Below are 21483 nucleotides of genomic sequence, written 5' to 3' on the forward strand. Positions count from 1 at the left end.
CTTCGGGCAGCCCCGGCCCTTCTGCCCCCCACTGGCTCCCTTTTGGGGGCCCAAACCGTGCCTTCCCAGGGCAACCCCGCCCGGGATGGGCAGGAGTCGGCTTTCCGAGTCTGCAGCCTCGGGGTCCCCTCTTCCCAGGCTCCCCCCACCAGGGCGCCCAAATGCTCCCTGCCACCCCTCCCTGATGCCCAGCTGGTGGGCCTGTCCGGGCCTCGCTCCTTCTCTCCCTCTCTGACTCTCAGAGGGGCGCTTGCTCAGGGCCACGTCAGGGCAGACACTTCCAAAGACCATCCCAGGCCTGATGCGACGTGCAGGGACAGGACCAACTGAACCCAGGGATGGACGGACGGAGGGATGGGTGGACGGATGGACGGACGGAGGGATGGGTGGACAGATGGAGGGAGGGCACAGGTGACCCAGGCAGTTGGCCTGCCTGCCCTGCAGGGACATCAGAGGTCCCCCCATAGAGCCCGACTGACCCCAAAGCACACCAGAGCCAGTGCCTGGCCGCCAGGGCAGCGGGGGAAGGGGAGGCGGCTCAGGAGGCAACTGGACCGGGACCACCAGGCGGGCTGTCTCCACTCTCTCTGCATGTGATGCCCCCTTCCCAGGCTGGGCCCAGAGTGCGAATCCCACCAGACACCACTAGCTAGGTGTACCCTTTGCCTCTTGCAGCCTCAGTTTCTTCATCTGCCAAGAGGAGGTGGGCACTATTTGGGCCCCAAGGATAAGCTGCTCGGCCTTTAAAGCCATCCAGGCCTTTCTTCCCTCCTCCTGGTCCTGGCACACAGCCACCTCCTCTCTTGTGCTCCCTCCCTCCCTCCCTAAAGGCCCCACCACACCCCACACCCCTGCCCAGTCTGACCTCAGGAACCTGCAGTATAGGAAAGCCTCTTTTTGGGGACAAAAAAGCAAATAGCTTGTACTCGGTGGTCCAGTCCCAGGTGCCTCCAACACCAGGGGCCCTTGGGGGCGGGCTCAGCCGCTGGTGCTCCGCCCACTCCTGCCCTGGCCTGGTTTCCATAGCAATCCTGGAGGCAGGCGAGGCCTGTCAGGGAGGGGGAGGGGGCCGGTCAGGGAGGGGGAGGGGGCCTCCCCGTTGGCTCCAAGGCCAGGGCAGGGCCTGCTCCCCAGGGGGGGACAGATGGACAGACAGAGAGCCCACACTGCCCACAGCACTTCACTAGCCCTTTCACTGGACCCTCCTAATATCTCGCAGAGGTGGATGCCAGGATCACCCCAAGGAGGCACTGCACAGCTGGGAAGGGGCTGAGGCTGGACTTGAACTTGGCTCTCCCTGCTTGACCTCTCTTTGCCCACCTCGCCCAGGCTCCCCACCCCTGGGCCCATGGCTGTTCTTCGGGGCCACACGGGGCCTCCACTCAGAAACCTGCCCAGGCTCTACTACCTCCTCTCCGAGGCTGGCCTCTTCTGCCTGTGGCCTCACCTTTTCAAACTCCCCTGCTCCATGCCCATGCGGCGTCTTTTTGAGCCCGGCCAGTGCCACCTCCTCCAGGAAACCTGCCTCCCCCCAAGATGGAGCCCCTGCACCTGTCCTCATGTCCACGTGGCAGAGGCCAAGGCTGTCCCAGGGAAGCCTCCAGCCCGGGCAGGGCAGTCGTGGGTGCTCCTGAGCCTGCAGGGAGCTCAGAAGGGAAGCCTGGAAGGCCCTCCAGTCTTGCCCCAACCCTCTGAGAAGGGCCCCCAGTTGGCGAGGCTCGGAGGCAGGAGGTGGCTTTCCTGCCCCTTCAGACAACATCTACACCAGCCTCCTGTACCTCGCTACCTCCCAGCGGACTCCTGTAGCTTGAGGAGCCCCTCCCCCACACCAGCACCGTCCCCGCTGGACCCCCACCCCCCAAAGTCTGGGCGAATGACCAAGAACACACTCCCTTCCAAAGTGCTTCCGCCGTCTACACCGTCCTCCCCCACCCTCGCAGAGCTCCCGAGGGAACATCTGGCGTCGCTGACCATGGCCACAAGGAGATCTCCAGCCCCCTGACTTGAGGAGCCCCAACCTCGCTGACCACCCGCAGGAACAAGGAGGGCATATGCGGCGGCCCCCATCTCACAGGGGGATGGCAAAGGGGCCTCTGACCTCGCCGGACGTCTCCCAGACGTCCGGCCTCACCGCCCGTCACTCTCGGCCCAGAAGGAGAGGTCTGGCCTCGCCGGCCATCACCAGGACCGCGAGGCGCCCTCTGGGGTCCCGGCCCGGCCCGTACCGTCCAGCACCGTGAGCTTGGCACTGACGTTGATCTCGCCCAGGCTGTTCGTGGCCGTACACTCGTAGATGGCCTCGTCACGGTGCACCCGCAGCGGCTGGATCCGAAGCACAGAGCCAGCCCCGTCGTCAAACTCGATCACCTGGCGGAGGGGCACGAGTGTGGGAAGGGGCTCCCCCGGCCCCCACCAGGGGAGTCCCCCAAGAGAGCCTCCCCCGCCTCTGCTCCCTGGAATCCTCAGACCCTGGACCGGGCCTGCCCCGGCTCCCCTGCCCTCATGGCGGTGGTGCGTGGCCTCACCTCGAATCGCTGGGAGCTGACCTTCTTGCCCTTCTTCATCCAGGTGATTCGGGGCTTGGGCTCCCCCGTGGCCTGGCACACGAAGGAGGCCACGCCGCCGGACAGGCCCGTCTGGTCCTCTGGAGCCTTCACAAAGGTGGGTTTACCTGGGACGGAGGGGTGGGCGGGGGTCACCGCGAGGACCCCCGAAGAGCCTCCTGGCACACACAGCCCTGCCCTGGGGGAGCCAAGGGACCAAGGGGAGGGAAGGGGAGCGCAGGGCAGCGAAGCCTGGGGGAAAGGATGGCATCCCAAGCCTCAAGGACTGGCAAAGACCCAGAGGCAGGAGACGGTCGCTCCGGTTAGGAGGCCAGGTGGCCTCTAGGCCCACTCTGGGAGGCGCTCCCTGAAGGCAGTCCTTCCGTTGGGGAGAAAAGAGGGTCTGCTTTGTTGGGTCAGGGAAGGAGCCCCCCAACAAGTCGGGGCACAGGAGAGGGGAGGCAGGTGCTGGCCCAGGGCCTTCCTCCTGGCTGTTGGCCTGGGCCCCAGCAGGCACCTGGGCACCCTTCAGGAGGGGGCAGGGCAGGGCAGGCGGCCAGAGGGTTGGCTGGAGAAGCCCCACCCCCAGGACAAAGCCCGCAAACCCGTTGGACCGGCTGTGGCCCCGCCCCCTCGGGCCAGACGCAGGGGAGGGGCAGACAGAGGGCTCCCCGCCCCCCCTCGGTTTCCCCCACCCCTCTCTGGGATCCCAGGCTTGGGCAGGGTCCCCACAAGCCCAGGGGAAAAGCGCCCGCTGGGGGCCTCTGAGGCGAAGACGACACTTACTGTCTGCCTGGGTGCCTGTGACCCATCCGAGGAGCACGAGAGCGGGCAGCAGCAGGGGCATCCCCCACCGGGGGGCCACCTCCATGGTCGGGGGCAGCAGACCTAGGGCAGAGAGAGGCCATGAGGGGGGAAGGAGCAGCCAGCCAGGAGGCCACACAAAGAGGCCTGCCGGCTCGGCCATGGGGGGGACGTCCGGCATTGCAAGTGTTCCAAGTGGGGGTTCTTCTGGGGACACATCTGGCAGCAGTGATGCTCCAGGGAGTGAGCGCCCCGTAAGTGGAAGTATGCCAGGAGAGGCCAGACGGCCCTTGACAAGTCCACCATCAAAGGGAGGGAGCGTCCGGAGGCCCCAAGCACCCAGGATGGCAGGGCCGGACCCCAGCACGGGGTGTGCTCCCCGCCGCTCCGGGCTCGGGGCCAGGGGGAGGCCAGCCCAGGCTCCCCAGGACTTGTTCCCAACATGCCGGTGGCAGAGCCCCAGCGTAGACACCCTCGTCCCACCCAATTCCCATGACGGCACCCTCCACCCCCAGTGAAACCACCCGAGGCCACGTCTGCTAGGCTGAGGCGTCTGCCCGAGACAGGCTGCTTCTGGCTCACCCCAACGCCTTATCCAGAGCCTCAGCATCCCCATCTGTAAGACGGGCTGAGGGGGCCACCCCCTGCAGGCAGGGACCCCCTGCATCCAACTCAGCCCAGGCCAGGCCCAGGAGGGGCACTGCCAGCCTGATCACCCACCACCAGCCCCCCCCCCAAGGACCCAGGGCTGCTGGCCACACTAGGAGAGCCCCTGAGGGCAGGCTCTGGAGCTGCCTAGGGCCGCTCCCCAAAGGACAGCAGGCTCTGGGGCTGCCCTTCCTCTGTGGGGCCCCGCTGGGAGCTGGGGGTGCCCAAGGCCATCCCCCCAAAGGACAGCAGACTCTGGGGCTGCTCTTCCTCTGTGGGGCCCCGCTGGGAGCTGGGGGTGCCCAAGGCCACCCCCCCAAAGGACAGCAGGCTCTGGGGCTGCCCTTCCTCTGTGGGACCCCAATGGGAGCTCGGGGTGCCTAGGGCCACCCCCCAAAGGACAGCAGACTCTGGGGCTGCTCTTCCTCTGTGGGGCCCCGCTGGGAGCTGGGGGTACCCAAGGCCATCCCCCCAAAGGACAGCAGACTCTGGGGCTGCCCTTCCTCTGTGGGGCCCCGATGGGAGCTGGGGGTGCCTAGGGCCACCCCCCAAAGGACAGCCCCCTGAGGGCAGGCTCTGGGGCGGCTGCTCAGCCAAGGCAGCCGCCCCCTCTCCACCCACTTCAATCCTCTCAGGGACTCCCTGAGTCTCTCCCAGCTGGGGATTGAGCGGATGAATGAGCTCCAGCCGCCCCCGGCCTGTGGCCAATCAGAGCCTTAATTACTTCCAGAGGATGCTGGGCCAGCAGCCCGGCTTCTGTTTGGCGGCTGAGATGCATTTCCCGGCCTGCCGCTGCTCTTCCCTCTTCCCTCTCATTAGGTCGAGCAGTTAATGCCAGCAGCCCGCCTGCCTCCCCCGGGGGTCCTGGGCCTGCCGCCCGGCCTTCCCCTCACCTCCAAGCCTCCTCCATCCTCCCCACACAGGCTCCTCTCCAGGGCGCATCCCCCTCACACCCAGGTGGGAGGGAGGGCCTGTCTTCAGGAGGGGATACCTGCCAGGGGCCAAGAACAAGTCTCAGAAACAACAGACACAGCCAGAGGTAAACTGAGTCAGGCACATAAGGAAAGCCCAAAGCCCGGCCACAGATGGGTGACAGACAACTGTGACTAGGTGGACTGTGTGTCCAGCCTCTGCCTAAAGACCCCCTCCGCAATGGCCGCCAACCTGAATCGGCTCCAAGTGTCAGGGGACACCCCCGCCACGGCCCAGACCTGCCTCTTTGGGCTTCTGCCCTGGGACTGGGCCAAACCAGGCTAATTCCTCCCTCTTCCAGGACAGCCTCCACAAAACGGACCCAGCTCTCCCGCCCCTCCATGTCCCGACCTCCCTCCTCTAGATGCTCCCCTACTCTGCGGTGGACAGAGGATGGTGGGGCTCTCCCCAAGAGCTGGCTGGCAGGCTACTAAGACCCCCAGATCTTCAGCCTAGCCAGAGAGATTTCCTGCACTTTTACTTGGGAAGTGGATTTCTTGAACCCAAATAGACTTTGCGGGGACCCTCCATCCTCCAATGTCAGACTGAGCCCGATGGGCAGCTGCTGGGCGGGGCCTTATGGGAGGCTGAGGCCTTTCGGCACCCTCACAAAGCCAGTCTGGGAGCACTTCCGGGGGACTGTGCCCAGTTCTTTGAGGCAATGGATAAGCTGGAGATATGGAGGGAAGCTCAACCACCCACAGGATCTTGGGCCTCAGTTTCTCTATTTGCCAAATGAGGAGGCTATACTCCAGAGGCCCTCCCAGCCCTAGATCCAGGGTCCTGGGACCCCCAATGGGGGAGGTCTCTGGAGGATCAGACAACGGGGGGGGGGGGAGGGAGAACAGGAGAGCCGTTTGAGGGGAAACCCGGTGACCACCAGAGCTGCCCAGAGTGGAACAGCTATGTGGGAGCAGCCTCTGGCCATCGCCAAGCCCTTCACTGCCCCTAGGAGCCACCACTGCCTAGCCTCAGGGAAAAGAGACCACAAGTGCTCCCCTGCCCAAGAGAGAGGGCTACGGCCACCCCATCCCTCAGGCACTGGCATAGGCAGAACCCTCGGTCCTGGGCTAAGGAGGCCTTGGGGGAGATCGGAGGCCGACTCAAGGCCCCGGCCTCCCACAGAACAAAGATGGAAGCCAGGCACGGTGTTGGGTAAGGCCCAACGGGAGAGGCTGGGACCAGGGGAGAAGGGCAGGAGTCCTCCCCAGTGGGGAAGGGGGCCTCGAATTTCTTGGGGCACATCGGAAAGTCAGTGAAGGTCTCGGGGCTGGGCCAGATGTGGGGATGAGCTGGGAGACAGGCTGCTGTGATTAACAATAGACAGGACCCAAGTTCCCAAGGGAGGGAGCGCCCTGAAACATGGTGGGCAGCTAGAGGCAGGCACACCTTCGGAAGGGAGCTCAGCGAGCCATCAGGTCACTTGAGGAGAGTGGCTAGGGCCAGGGCCCCTGGAGACCCTCCTCGCCTCAGAGCCACCCCCCCCCCCCCCCCGCCAAGCAGAAGGTAGCCCATCCCTCCCTCTCCTTAAAGGCGAGCTCTGGGGTCACAGAACTGTCTCTGGGGCCATCCGGGCACATGAGCGCTCCGAGGGATGCTGCCTTTTGGGTCTGCTCCCGCCTCACACCAGGGCAATTTGGTTTTTGAAGCCAAGTATTGCGCTTTCCATTTCGTCTGATCAAGCTTGACCCCCCAAAGTGGCCCACTGACAAGCATCAGGAAGGACCCTGCCTTCGGGCAGCGCCCATTCCACGGAGGAGCCACCACAGCTATAATCCGTCTACAGAGACGTACAGGAGGGGCAGCACCGATGGTGGGGCAGGAGAGGCTGGGGCAGCCTCCGCACGAGCACTCCCGGCCTCGCAGGGGAAGCTTCACAGGGACCGCCTCGCAGGGCGAGGGTCCCAGAAATCCGTCTCCCAGGGGAGGTGGGAGCCAGACTGGGAAAGACTCGGGATGCCAAACAGGAATCTGCTCCTTGGTCTCCGAGGCACTCCGCGGCCCCCGGAAAGGACTAAGCAGGGGAGCGAGCGTGGCCAGATGTACGTTCTAGGAGCGACGCGGAAGATGGGCGGGAAGGGAGGCTGGAGGCTGCCCGGCTGAGCACAAGGCCAGGGCAGGAATCCGGGAGAGAGAGAGGGGGTGAGAGCCCGATCCGGGTGAGTGGAGAGAAGGGCTGTATAGGAGAGATCCGACAAAGGTCAAACCACAGAACTGGACACGGACTGGGGGTTCTTGGGGGGACGCACAAGTAAGGAGCCAAGGATGAAGCCGGGTGACTGCTGAGGCCCTGGGCAGAGGGGAGGGTCTAGGGGGAGGAGCTCCTTTGTTTGTCTGGGATGTGTTGAGTTGACAAGTCTATAAGACATCTAGTTCAAGAACTCCAGTCAGCTGACGCTAGGACTAAGAGGAAAGGAGAAAGGTTAGGGCTGGATACAGAGATCCGAGAACTGTTCCCAGAAAGACGAGGCACCCATGAGAACGGAGAGGATCACTTATCACAAATAGAAAAAAGATTGCGAATCTGGTTTGGTGAAGCCTGTGGACCCCCACCCCCACCCCCACCCCCCTTTATCTTTATTTAAGGAATATTTTTCCATAGCTACCTGATTCATTTTCTCCCTCTCCCCTCGCCCTCCCGGAGCTGACAAACAATTCTGTGGACCCCTTCTCTGCAAAATCACAATTTGTTTGTTTTTTAACTCTTACTTTCTGTCTTAGAATCAATACTGCGCAAGAGCTAGGCAATGGGGTTAAGTGACTCGCCCAGGGTCACACCGCTAGGGAGGACCTCCTCCCTCTATGCCTGGCTCTCTATCCACTGCTCCCAAGAATCATGTTTTTAAATAATTAGAGATGAGGGGAAATAAAGATGCCATATTTCTAGAGAACCAACGGAGAAAAGGCTATTAGATCTGACAATTCAGGAGATCGCGGATAACAAAAGACAAAGTAGATCATTTGGATTGCATGAAGTTGAAAAGCTTTTCCACCAACAAAATGAGTGCATCTACAGAAGCTGTTGAGTAGGGAATTTATTCTTACAGTCTTTGGTCAAGGCCCGATATCCTAGAGAGAGACAGACAGATAGACAAAGACAGAGATACATAACAAAAAGATAATCTATAGAGAACCCCAAGTCATTCCGCAACAGAGAGTGGTCAAAGGACACACACTCACAACTCTCTAAAGAAGAACTGGAAGCTGTTTCCAACCACAGCAAAGAAGGCTCCAAATCACCAACGATCAGAGGAACGCAGGTAAAAACAACCCAGCCGTTTCTCCTTGCACTCTGCAAATTGGCCCAAATGACAAAAGATGGGAATAGTCAGTGTTGAAGGGCCGGGACAAGATAGGCACACGAAGGCATCGTTGGTAGAGCTGTGAATTGGTCCGGGTATCCGGAAATCACATAAAACAAGTAAGTAAACCGTCTATACTGGGGCAGCAAAGCACCTCAGTGGACAGAACCGGGCCTTGGGACGGGAGGTCCTGGGTTCAAATCTGGCCTCAGACACTTCCTCGCTGTGTGACCCTGGGCGAGTCCTTAACCCCATTGCCTAGTTCTTACCCCTCTCCTGCCTTGGAGCCAATACTCCGTATGGAGTCCAAGATGGAAGGTGACGGTTTAAAAAGTCTTTACCCTTGGAGAATGTCCCCCCATTGGGGAATGGCTGAACAACTTGGGGTGTATGATGGTGATGGAATACGACTGCTACGACGAACAACGAATAAGATGGTTTCAGAAAAGGCAGAAAAGCCTGCGTGAACTGATGCAGAAAGAAATGAGCAGAAGCAGGAGAGCACCGTCCCAGGAACGGAAGGACAAAGTGCTGGGAAGAGCAGCGCAATGACGTGGGGCAGGCCGGGGGACTCGGGACAAAGAGCCCTTTGGGGCGCCAGAGAATGGGAATGCACGTGAAAGCGCAGGGCTGCTCCCGGGCTTGGAGGGTCTGGTTGGACAAGACCACCCACCCACTCACAAAAACGAGCGCCTCCGAAGTACGTTTTTGCGTGATCCAGCCCGAAGAGCTTGTCAGCTCTGGGAGGGGGAGGGAGAGAATTTGGGCCGTGTCACTTTGGAAAACTCATGTGAAAATTTATTCCACGTGATTTGTAATAAATGAGATCCCCCCAAAGTCTGTGCCCTCTGAGCCAGAGAGCCCTCTCCCGGCCACAGACTCCAGAGGCCCCATGAACAGGGCCTGGGGAATGGCAGGACGGGCTGGCCAAGCTGCAAGAGCAGAGAGGTGAGCGGAACAAGGGCAACAGGGTGAGAGCCAAGCTGGCCCCAGAGGAGGGGGGGGCCAGAACGTGGCTCTTTTCTGTGTGCTTTAGGAGAAGGGGGGGCACAAGGCAAAGCTGGAGGACTTGAAACCTCCTCGGGAGGGAGGGAGATCACGGAGCCCCGGAGAGGCAGTTTCAGTGGAGTCAGGAGGCCAGCCAGGAGAGGAAGGAGCCGGGATGGATGGAGGAAGGTTTGAGGGTGGGAGCCGTGGGTGCGCCTGCAGGCCAAGGGGATGAAGGAGGGCAGCAGGAGAAGAGCAACTGGGAAGCGGGGAAGGAGTGTGACCGGGGGCTCAACAGAGGCTGCAAGGGGCCAGTGTGGGGAGTGGAGCTGGTGGGGCTGATGCCATGGGGCTGGGAGGGTGCAAGGTGGAAGAGGAAGGATTAGGTGGGAGGCACAGGAAAAGGATCCGACTCCAATTCCATTCAGCTATACCCCCGTTGGAGGCAGTGTGGCCTCTAAGGCAGCGTGAAGGAAGCCCTGAGCCTGACCTCCCTGGCTGTATACCCCCCAAGACTGGGAGTTACAAACCCCCCGCACAGGGAGGGCAGGGAAGGGGCTAAGACGCCAGGAGGGGCCCTGCCTGCCTCTGCCGCCAGCCGCCCCTCCTTAACTCCGGCCTAGATCATTACGCCAGCCTCCTGCTCTGCCAACGGATGCCCACAGCGAGGGGCGATGCCCGAGTCCTCCAGCCTTGCCCCTTCCTCTCTGGCCTCCAGGGCTCCCCCCTCCCTCCCCTCCTTCTAAGGGCCTTCCAGGTGGCCCAAATGGCGAGCGCCAGCCTCTCCTCAAACCTGAAGTGCCCCAGCTTCTTCCTGATGTGTGCGCTGCCTGCCTGGCCGGGCTCTTAGGGGGCAGGAAGCTCCCTCTCTGGCCAGTACCCGCAGCTCAGCGCAGCAGGACTTTATCAAACACTCCCCCGATGGAAGCCCTGTGGGCCCGGCTGGCACACTAGTGGCGCCTTCTGACAGCAGGAAAGGGGGAGGTTCAGAAGGACCCCAAGAGAGTGAGGAAACAGGTCTGACAGCCGAGGCCACAGGGCTGATGCAGGAGCAGGTCTGGAGGGGAAGTGACTCTCCCAGGGTCACATGACGAGCCAAGGTCTGCGGGACCCTGACAGCAGTCTTGTTCTCCTTTCACAGAAGGGAGATCAGACCCAGCAAGGGGAGCAGATGGGCTTGAGCTCGCCCAGGCCTCCGAGGGTGAGGGTCCAGGGTGGCTGCAGGAGTGGGTGAAAAGAGGGAGAGGGCCCTAGGTGCCAGAAATGGAGGCCTGACTCTACTTGGAGAACGGCCCTGCGATGCACCCTGCTTGGCCTTGGCCGGGGATCCGTGTTGTGCCCCCTGGCCTCAGGCCTGCTCCAGGCCCAGGGCTCCTCATCCTGGCCATGCACGTTACATTCTGAGCTTCCCCCCATCCTGAGTCTGAGGCCAGGCCTGGTGCCCCCGCCTCCTCCCTCATCTGGCCCGACAGGAGCCAGAGCTTGGGGGTGGGGGTGGGGAGGAAGAGGAGATGGAGGAGGGGGCCGAGGAGGAAAAGGAGGAGGGGGAGGAGGAGGGATGGAGGAGGAACGGGAGGAGGGGGAGCAGGAGGAGGAAGGGGAGGAGGGGGAGCAGGAGAAGGAAGGGGAGGAGGGGGAGCAGGAGGAGGAACGGGAGGAGGGGGAGCAGGAGGAGGAACGGGAGGAGGGGGAGCAGGAGAAGAAAGGAGGAGGGGGAGCAGGAGGAGAATGGGGAAGGGGAGGAAGGAGGAGGAGGGACGGAGGAGGAAGCGGAAGAGGGGGAGCAGGAGGAGGAAGGGGAGGAGGGGGAAGGGGAGGAAGGAGGATGAGGGATGGAGGAGGAAGCGGAAGAGGGGGAAGGGGAGGAAGGAGGAGGAGGGGGAAGATGGGGAGGAGCAGGAAAGAGAAGGGGAGGAGGAAGGGGAAGAGGGGAGGAGGAGGAGGAGGAAGGCGAGGAGGGGGAGGAGGGGAAAGGGAGGAAGGAGGAGAGGAAAGAGGGGAAGATGGGGAGGAGGAAAGGAAAGGAGGAGAAGGGGGAGGAGGCAGAGGGGGAGGAGGAAGGGGAGGAGGGGAAGGAGAGTAAGGAGGAGGAGAAGGGGAGGAGGAAGGGGAAGAAAAGGAGGAGGAGGGGAAGGAGGAGGGAGAGGAGGAGGAAGAGGGGAAGAGAAAGAGGAGGGGGAGGAGGAAGGGGAGGAAGGAGAGGAAGAGGGGGAAGAGGAGGGGAAGATGGGGGAGGAGGGGGAAGGGGAGGAAGGAGGAGGAGGAGGAGGGAGAGGAGGCTGGGCCCAGCAGCCCAGCACTGACGGACAGACATGCCCTTTCTCTCCTGGTATTTTAATGAAGTCCTTTCTCAGGCTGGAGCGAAAGCTGGGGGTGGGGCACGGGGCTCTCAGCTCACCCAGGGAAAACCGTCTGTTTTCTGCTCTTGGCAAAGCCACCATGTCATTATCCCGGGAACACGGAGCTGTCAGGTCTCGGCCAGGCCTGGGGGAGGCAGCTCCACTGGCGGGAGGGTGTCAGCGCCCTGAAGCTTGGCTTTGCTCTGCTGCCCCCTCCCCCATCACCTGACCTTCGGTGCTCTGGACCCCGGAGAGCCCCCTGCGATGGCTGTATCCCAGGCCCACCCCCAAACACACTCGGGTCCAGGGCGGCGCAGGGCCCAAAGAGCCCAGAGCAGCTGCAGTGGCCCCTGTCTGCGGAGAGGAAATCGCTCTCACAAATGGCTGTAGGGCCTCGGCTAAGCCTCCTCTGACAGGGAGGTCACGACCTCCCGGCAGCTCTTTACAGCGAAGAAGCTGAACTCGTCTGGCCCTGCGTCTTTGCCCCAAATGCCTGGTTCTGCGCTCTGGGTCCAAGTCGAGCAGCTGGGCCCGGCCGGATCCGCAAATGGGCAGCTGGCCCTCCTCGGCCGACCCTCTGCTCGCCACCCGCACGCTGCCCTCCCCAGGAGGGAACCCCAGGAGACCTTTCTTCTCGCCACAGCCCAGGCCAACTCCATTCCATCCGTACGAGGCCCCCAAGTGCCAGGCCCTGTGCTGGGCAGGGAGGCTACGAGGGAAGCAGCCCACCGGGGCCTGCCATTCCGGGGGAGCCCACAGGGACTCGTCTCTAAAGCGGCTCTGAGGCCACGTTGGGGGCGACAGGAGACGGCCTCAGAAGAGGACCATGAAGAAGGGGAGGCTGGACGAGTGAGGCACAGGAGAGCAGGCGTTCCCAGAACAGAGGCTAGCCCGGCAGAGGGCCGGACGTGGCCTAAGGCCGTCTCCCATCACCTGCCCCAGCCTCTCTGCTCCCGTCCAGCCTCGCCTCTCCAACTCCCTGTCCACGAGGCACGCAGTCTGCCCGACAGCTCCACAGGCCCTTCCTCTTCCCTCTCAGCCCGGAGGGCGCCGCCTCGCACCCCCCACACCCCCGCTGCTGCCAAGGACTTCGGGGGTCCCCTCTGCACATCTCGCGAATTCGCCCCCACCGCTCCTCTGCCGCGGCCCCCATCATCTCGGGGCTGGCCCGTGCCATAGCTGTGGAGGGATCCGAGGCCTCCGCGCTCTGCCCACACCCGCTGATGCACCACTCAGACAGTAAGCGCAGGGGCGCCTCCAGGAGCCAGCACCCAAGGCCCCGGCCCGGCCCCCTCGGCCTCCCTCTCCACAATGGCCTCTTTGGCCAGGGACGCAGCTCCTCGAGCCGGAGCCCCTCCGCCATCCGAGGCCGCTCTCATGTTCCTCCCCGGCCCCCCACCTCTAGGACGCTTCCCCGACTTCTCAGCTGACCCGGTTTCCTGTGGATCCTGTACAGAGCTGGTTGGCACACAGACGGTCAGCTTTTGCCCTGTTCTGTCTCTCCAGAGCTCAGCGCAGGGGCCAGTAAGTGGTCCTGACCGAACAAGGAGCAACAAGTCAGCTCCTGTGGGGGCAAAGCGTGCCCCGGGACACCAGGGTGCGAAGGGAGGCTGCAGGAACGGCCTCGGGCAGCTGGGCTGAGAAGAGGCTGGCCCTGGATGGAGGCTGCGCAGGGGGTGGCATGGAAGTGGCAGGGGCGACGCCAAGGTCTGGAACCCGGTGGGGGTGGGGGTGGGAGGAAGGGAAGGGGGAAAAGGACGACGCACCCGACTTTGGACACGCTAACAGCTAAGATGCTTATGGGACAGGCGGCTGGGGATTTGGTCAAGAGAGGGCAGGGCTGGATGAACAGATCTGAAAATCTTCTCTCCAGATGAGAGCAAAACCCCAAAAGCTGGTGAGGTCCCCGAGGGAAAGCGGAGCGCCCCCAGGTCTGGAGAAGGGCCTCCATTCTGATTCTGGGAAGGCCCCAGAACAGAACCCAGAGGGGCGGCCAACGACTGTCCAGAAAAGGAAGCGGTGACTGGCGAGAACCTGCCGGCTCCATCCCTGCCTGACCGAGCTCGTTTCCTCTTACGGTCCGGAGACTCGCACTCGATTCTGGGGAACCACCAGGACAGGAGTCCCCCCCCCCCATAGTGAGGTCAGGAGGCCCAGGGGCTTCTCTAAAGAGCCATTCGCAGAGCCAGGTCAGCAGCAGAGGCCCCCGAGAGCTGGGCCGCAACTGTCCCTGGTTCACGGACGCACAAGGCCGGGGAGCCGCCACAGGACATTTCAGTCATGGCCAAGCCTGCCACGATGCGGACGGATCTACGGAGAGGCCTTTCTAAGGGCACGCGGAAGGCGGCGGGCCTGTCACCAGCTGTTCTGCTTGGCCCCCCACAAAAGAGCGGGGCAACGAGGGGGAGCACGAGTCACGGGAAGGCCAAAGCCAGCGGGGCGTCAGGAGCCTCCTGCCCCGGGGCGGTCAAGCAGAGGCTGGGCGGCCAGGGCAGGACTGGGGACTCCCAAACGCCTTCAGGCTGGGAAGTTCTCTGACTTTCTCCAGCCCCAGGAATCCTCTCTGGCCTGGCCATGGAGAGCCACGGAAGGTCCAGGAGCTGCTGAGTGAGGGATGAGGAGGAGGAAGAAAAGGAGGCCCAGGGGCAGGCCTCCAACCCGCAGAGGAGCGGCCAGGCAGCCAGGAAGGGGACAGTGACCGGGACGGAGGCTGACAGCCTCCAGTGGCGTCTAGCGGGTCGGGATGAGGCTGCCTGATGAGGAGATGATGCAGGTGCATAGCGGGACGGCCAAGCCCCTTCCTGACTCTGGAGACGGGGGAGAAGCGTGGGGCGCTGCCTACGCTCGGACGACGGTTCTGACCCCAGCCGTGGGGCTGGGGAAGGCTCGGCTCGAAGGGCACCGTCAGAACTGACAAGAGGGCCAGGCTGAAGGCAGCAGAGCCTGGGGGCGGCCTGGAGAGGAGAGTGGAGGGAGCAGGCTGGAAACCAGACTCCGAGGGAGAAAGTACAGCCAAAGCCTGGCAGTCAGGCCACAGTGGAGGATGGAAAGAGAGTTGAATGCACCCAGAGGACCTGGGTTCGAACCCTAGGTCTGCCAGTGGACCAATGGAAAGAGCCAGGGCCTGGGGCTAGGACGATCTGAGTTTAAATCCAGTCCCAGACAATCGGTAGCTGTGTGACCCTGGGCAAGTCACTGAGCCTCTATTTGCCTCAGTGTGCTCAACAACAAAATGGAGGGGAGGATAGCACTGACTTCCCGGCGGACCCCTCCTGCATCTCACTGTCGGGGCGCCCCAGGAGAGCGGAGCCCACGAGGGCAAGGGCTGGCTCCTCTGCTGCTTGAACGAGTTCCTCCAGCTCGTGCCTGGCGCACAGCCTCTCCGCTCACGCGCAGGCCCCCGTCGCCGCCCCCTAGGCTGGGCAGTGCCAGGGCAGGCTCTGCCAGCCTGCGGCCTCTCAGCCACCTGAGCGCTTTTCCTGGGGCGCTCGTCACGCAGGGGCTCCCCACACAGAACAAAGCAGGCCGTACTCACCTGAGTCTTCACTGGTCCCCTCTACTGTTCAGATGCCGGAGAAGCCTGGGCAGGAGCTCGGGGTCCCTGGTTCATTCCTGTAGACAGAGAACAGGTCAGGGGAGGGGCTGGGCCCGAGACCCCCGGGACGGCGCGGCGGGGGCAGCCCCGACGGCCGGCCAGGCTCGTCAGGACCCCGACGGGGGCTCTGAAGCCCGCTTATGGCTGAGCTCCGGGGCCTCCCGCCTCCTCCCCGCAGCCGCCTCAGGACGGGAGGCTGGCGAGGCATCTCAGCCCAGGCCCGTCGCCCGTCTGAGGGCAGGCTGGTCCCCCGGCACCGGGGAAGGAGCCCATGCGGGGCACTGGCTCCGGCGGCCCCGGATCTAGCTTTAGAGCAGCGTTCAAGGTCTTTCCTCCCCAGCCCAGGCCAGCCCCGGCACATCCCGGGCTCCTTCCTGCCTCTGTGATGCCATCTCCAAAGCGGGACCGGCGGAGCCTCCTGGCCCCTGCGCCAAGGTGCCAGGCAGCGACCCCTCATGTTGCCCCGTGCACACATCCGGGCACGCCTGCCCGCCTCCGAGCCCAGACAGCAGAACGTGGGCACGGCCCCAGCCGGGCACTCCGACTGACCCGAGCCCAGCCCTGCTCTCGGTCAGAAAGACCGGCTGGAGCCCCGCAGGGAGCTCTGGGAAGGAGAGGGCTTGAGCGGGGCCAAAAGTCCCCATCCTGGAGGCCACGGCAGCGGCCGCCATTGCTGTGGCCCCGGAGGGCAGGCGGAGCCTCCCGGCACTCATTTTGAGAGGCCGTGACTCGCCCAGGGTCACCCGGCGGCTGCCAAGTCCAATCTAGGCTCCCTCAGCTGAGCCACGGGCGGGCAGAGAGAGGGGGGCAGGAGGGGAAGCCCCCAGAAATCCCTGGGGAGAGGGGCCAAAGCTGAAGCCAGGACAGGGAGTCGGGGGCTTCGGCAGTGACAGCCAGGCCCACGCTGTCCTCCCTTAACTTTCAGCCTCGAGGAAGTGCCCTATACGTGTGCAATGAGTGACTGGGGTGCTCCGGAGTGGGGAGACACGAGGGCCTTCGGGGCTGGGGGTGGTGGAGCTCCCCACGCCTGGGCCTGGCCCACTCGGGGAGGCCCGAAGAGGCTGCCAACACAGCTTCCAGGAAGACTCTGGGAGATGGGGGGGGGGCTCCCCTGCCCCACCCTGGGAGCTCAGAGGGGGGCTGGGGAGAGTCTAAGGAGCACCAGGCAAAGGGTCATGCGGAGGCGGGGAGGCCAGTCTGGGGACCAGTGAAGACACGGAGGCGCTCGAGGGAAGGAGCCCAGGAGGGGAGGCCCTTAGAGACCACCCAGACGCAGGAGGCTTCTGGCCTAGGGTCTCGGAGCCACTAAGTGCCCCAGAGAGGCCGCTGCCGGGGGCCCTCTTCGAGGATGGGCTCAAGAAAAGGGGCAGGTGGGCTAAGCCAGCTCTGCTCCTCTACAGACCCTGAGCTCAGAAAGAGCCTGGACGATGAAGTATAACCAAGTCCTTCCCTTTGGCTAAAAAACAAGAACACCCCCCACAAGGACTAGGTGAGGGAAGCTTGGTGGGAGTCACTCCTCTGAAAAAGATCCGGAGGTTTTAGTGGCCCACAAGCCTGCTGGGGGCCAACAGGGGAGAAAAAACAACCCTGCAGGCCCTGGCGGCCACGGGGAGCTGGGCTGGTGCTCGGGACACAAAGCGGGAGGCCTGGCCCAAGCAGCCGGCAGCCTAGGCTCCAGGCGGGGCATGGCGGGGAGTTCCCTCAGGGCCCGTGAAGGGGAGGCAGGCAGGCTCGGCAGGAGAGCTCTCCAGCCCCGGGTGGCGGCGCTCTGCCGTCCCGAGACCCAGTGGGGAGGGGGTCAGAGAGGGCCGCCTCGGCGGGGAGTGAGCTCCCGGGAGAGGCTGGGCATTTTGTTAGCCAGGCCCCGTTTGGGGGTGTCCAGCTCACTCTGAGGCTGGGACTTTGGCCGCTGGACAGCTGGGCTCTTGCCCTACTGTGGAACTGGGGAATAAAGGTCGGTGAGCCCCTGGGGGGCGGGGAAGAGAGAGGACTCGGGGCGCCCACCTGCGCCCCATCCCCCTCTGCAGACCGTGCAGACCCGGACCCAGCCCCCTTAGGTCCCCGGTCAGAGCCTTGGGGGTGAGATGGGGGGGGGCCTGCGGGCGGGGCCGTCCCTCCCCTTCCCTTCCCCCTCCCCCAGGTAGCCCGGGCCGGCGGGGCGGGGCCGGGGGCGGGGCGGCCAAGCTGGAAGAGCCGGAGGGGCGGCATTCCTGCGCGCCATAGGGGGGAGGGGGAGCGGGCGAGACTCCCCGAGACGCCCCCCCGCCCCCCTGCACGTGAGGGGGGGCATTCGAGGACTTTGCCTCCCGCGGGCCCCGCCCGGGCCCTGACCACGGCCACGGCCACAGGGAGGGCGCGGACACGCGGGGAGGCGGCAGGGAAGGGGGGGCTGGGGTTGGAGCCCGGGGGCGCGCACAGGCGGGGGCGGCGACGCCGGGGGGGCGTCCCGGATTGTCCCCCCCCCCGGGCGCGCGCCGCTCCCTCTCTTCCCTCCCCTCCCCCCGTCGGCGACCACGGCCCCCACAGGGGGACACGGACGCGGGGGACCGTACTCACCCGCGCTGCCGCTGCCAGTGCTGCTGCTGCTGCTGCCGCGAGCCCCAGTGCCCCCGCTCCGCATGGCCGCCCTACTCGGGCTCCCCGCTCCCCGGGCCCCGTGCCCGTCCACCCGCCGGTCCGGCCTCCGGAGCGCCAGCCCTGCCCAGCCCAGCCCGCGAGCCGAGCTGCCGCCGCCGCCGCCTCCTCGCCCGCGTGCCCGCCGGCCGTGCGCGCCCCCGAGCGCCGTGCGCGCCCCGGCACTGCGCGTCCCCCTCGCCGGCGGAGGCCGGGGGAGTGGGGTCGGGGAGCGCGGGGCTCCCCGCGTGTGCGCACTGGGCGCGGGTAGGGACCTCCCCTGGCGCACCGACCCGTGCCTGACCTGCAGTGGGAGGGGGCCCGGCCCGGGGCTTTTCACAGTCCCCGGCTCCTCCTCCAGCCCACTTTGGGGGGCTCTGGAGGGTCGGGAGGTGGGGTGCCACACCTGCTCCTCCGCCACCCCGCGGCCCCACGGGTCGGTCTAGCCAGAGCCTCTCCCGGGGGAGTTCCCGGCTTCCCACGCGGGCCTCTGCCCCGATCCAGGGTGCCCAGAACCTCCCCGAGGCCTCGCAGAGGGGGCGGGGGCACGCACCTGGCCAGGTGGAGGCCCTCCTCCCCGAGCCTCCTCCCTCCCTCCCAACCCTGGGCATCCGTCCAGTCCTCTCTCGGGACGTTCGAAGCCCTGTCTCCAGACAAAGAAACGGAGCCGAGGCGGGACCGGGCGCTCGGAACCGGCCCTGCCCTTGGCTCGCCTGCACTCACCGCGGTCAGATCTTCTCGGAGCCTAAAAACTCCTCCTCAGTCTTTGTGCTGCTGAACGTGGCGGGCCCCTCCGGTCCCCGGCAGCCTCTACCTCGCTCTACCTGCCCCTCCGGCTTCGCCTCCCTCAGCCCGAGTCTAGCAGACAAGCCCCCTTTTCCCTCCGCCCTGGAATCGCTGCCCTTTGTGCCCTCGGGCTTTCTTGGAGTTTCTCCGCCCCCTCCCCATAACTGACTTCGGTGGAACTTCGGCACCCCCTCGCTCCTTCCTCGGAGCCCCGGGGAATGGGCTGCCCCCAAGCCCAGGGTGCGGCCCCCACGCCCAGATTTCCTCTCCTCTTTCACAGACTCACTGCCCCCCCCCCAGCAGAGAATTAGAGGCAGGATCGGATTTCCTGGGATTGCGGCTCCAGCTTTCCAAGGATTAAAATAAATGATCAATTAACCAAACAAGGAACATTTATTAAACACCTACTCTGTGCCAAGCACCGGAGACACAAAGACAAAAAAAGAAGCTATCCCCTGCGCCCTCCCCCCCCCCCCCCCAGCTTATAGTCTATCCCAGTCAGGATGGCTTCCCACCAAAGCTGATGAGGTAGTTGATGGGGGGGGAGGGGAGCAGAGGCTCCAGCAGCTGGGGGGGGGGGGGGGGCAGCAGCCTCTCATCACTCAATCAACAAGCATAAAAGTGCTTACTCTGTGCCAAGCACTGGCCTATGTGCTGGTGATGCCAATCCAAGCAGAAGGTCCCTGCCTTCAAGGAGCTTCTGGTCTCTCCTGGCAAGAGTCAACAGGAAAAGGGGGGCTGAAAATAGCCCTATAGAGATAACTGGGAGAATAGAACCTACAGGCTACATGGCATTGGAGGAGTAGGAGGTGAGGCAGGAATACCTTCCAGGCTCTCTGGACAGGGCAGTGATATGTACAAAGGGTGAAATGGTAGTTTGAGGCCAGGCTGTGAAGATTTTCGAGGTAATAGGGAGCCATTGGAGACGATGGAGCAGGAGACTCACCCTTTAGGAAGATTACTTTGGCAGCAAAGTGGAATGTGGATTGGAGAAGGGGATCCTGGAGTCGGGTAGACCATGTAGCAAAGGCTCACCCTAGTCAAGCTATGAGGTGATGAGGGCCTGAAGATAAGGGATGGGAGAGATGCTGAGTGATTGGCTACAAAGGGGGAAGAAGAGGAAACTGGTCCCTTATACCCCTACCATTATACCTACCCAGTCCACAAATCCCTCCTGGGTGCTAGCTAGGTCCTGGGCTGGAATGGAAACAGGGAATGAGTCTAGGGAACTCCCAGGAGAGGAAACTCCCATGTGCAGGGAAGCACATTTTCTGCATCTTGGAGTCTCAGAGAGCTTGGGTAGATGCGGGAGGCTAGTCCTGCACAAAGGCTCTCCCTGCTTCCAGGCTGGGTCACGATGCCCTTGCTGGGAGCCCACAAGACAGAAGTGAGGCAAGCCTTGCCCTTCATGCAACTACATAAGAAGGTGAAAAGGAACTACAAGAAGCTGTGTGTGTGTGTGTGGGTGCGGGTGCAATCCCACAAATCTCCTCATGCCCCCAAACTCTCCCAGCTAAAGGGGGGAAGGGACAAAGAACAGCCTTAGCTCCCTGCCTCATCCTAGCCTTCCAGGCTAGCAATTTGATTTCCCCCTCCAGCCTTTGCCTCCTGACTTTCTTCAGAACTTAGCCCAGACCCTCCTGCAATGGGCCATTCAGATCTAGATAGATCAGGGCCCTTTGCCTGTTGGCTCCCTCATCAGACTGGGAGCTCCTTGAGGGCAGGGATTGCCTTTTTCCTTGTTCTGTGTTTCCAGCCCTTTGTACTACCCTGGGCACATAGTAGGTGCTTCACAAGTGTTTATTGACTGGCTGGCTTAGGCCTAATGTCAGGAAAAACTTCCCAAGGATGGGAGCAATTCCAATGAGACAGGGGTGAGCTCCTCATTTTGGGGGAGGTGGGCACTGAACTGGGGGCAGGCCTGGGTCTGGCCTGGCTATGAGTCTGTATTTCATTCCTGAAGTCCGGGAGCCCCTGAAGATTCAGGATCCCAGGGAGGACCAGTCCTTGCAGTTAGACTAGGGCCAGCCTAGGTTCCTGAATGTTGGGGGGGGGGGTCATCTATTCCCAGAGCTGTGGAGGAATGGAGAGGGCCGGGGTTCCAGAGCAACAAGGTGTTGGGAAAGCTCTGGAGTAGGTTCTGGGAGGCTTCCTAGGTAGCCTGGCAAGAAGAGGGGGCACCCAAGGGGTTCATTTCCGGTTAGCTCAGGAGCCCAAATTCGCAGGTGGAGTGTGGGCGCCCTCTCGTGTCCAGAAGCAGAGGCTGGAGCAGAAAAGGCCGGTGAGCGCCGAATCCCAGAGGGACCAGGCCAGGCGCCTGACGGGCGGGCTCCTCCAAGGCGGAGGTGGCTGGTCACCTAGGAGCAGGGGAGAACATGAGTGTGAGCCCATCAAGTGCAAGGGTGGGAGTAGAGGGTTAAGAGGGGCTGCCTCAGATGTGCCCCAGAATGTGTATGTGTGTGGGCCCAGCCCTTCCACTCAGAGGGGGATCCTCAGTAATGAGGGGAGCTCCAGGGTCCCTGGGCTGTCAGCCTGGAGCCAACTTTGACTCTCCCCCCACCCCCTATTACTTCTAGTTGGCATTTCTGTGGGGCTTTCCAAGCACTGAGCAAATACTATCTCATTTCTGTCCTCAAAACAACCCCGAGAAGTAAGTGCAATTATTGTCCCCATTTTCCAACAAAGAAACTGAGGCAGACCAAAGGAAAGGAACTCCTGCCTAGGATTCCATGGCAAGTAAGTATCTGAGGCTGAATTTGAACTCAGGTCTTCCAGACTCCACCTCCAAAATTCTAGGACCTGCCTGTGCACTTGGTTGGGACTTGGAGTCTGGGATCTTCTTCCTGGAAGGCCTTAGGTCTTGGTTTGGATTTGAGGAGAACTGGGGATCTTGG

General features: G+C 63.2%; 1 protein-coding gene across 13 annotated transcripts in view; it reads right to left on the reverse strand.

Moving 5' to 3' along the window:
* The window catches only part of PTPRF (protein tyrosine phosphatase receptor type F), a 75923-nt gene extending 57273 nt beyond the window's left edge, over positions 1-18650 (reverse strand). For 4 of the 13 annotated variants that reach the window (XM_056815293.1, XM_056815297.1, XM_056815289.1 and 1 more), the window contains exons 1-5: positions 17747-17918; positions 15131-15207; positions 3330-3431; positions 2526-2671; positions 2226-2367 (exon numbers count right to left, since the gene is read on the reverse strand). In XM_056815293.1, coding sequence (XP_056671271.1) covers positions 2226-2367; positions 2526-2671; positions 3330-3414 — 373 coding nt within the window. In that variant the 5' untranslated portion in view covers positions 3415-3431; positions 15131-15207; positions 17747-17918. Of the gene's footprint in view, positions 1-865; positions 888-2225; positions 2368-2525; positions 2672-3329; positions 3432-15130; positions 15208-17746; positions 17920-18107; positions 18236-18526 lie in introns of those variants that run through there. The other 9 variants (XM_056815292.1, XM_056815286.1, XM_056815291.1 and 6 more) reach the window with 6 other exon arrangements.
* Between the last annotated feature and the right edge of the window lie 2833 nt (positions 18651-21483).

Source organism: Monodelphis domestica, chromosome 2 (genome assembly GCF_027887165.1).
Source record: "Monodelphis domestica isolate mMonDom1 chromosome 2, mMonDom1.pri, whole genome shotgun sequence".
Lineage (NCBI taxonomy): Eukaryota > Metazoa > Chordata > Mammalia > Didelphimorphia > Didelphidae > Monodelphis > Monodelphis domestica.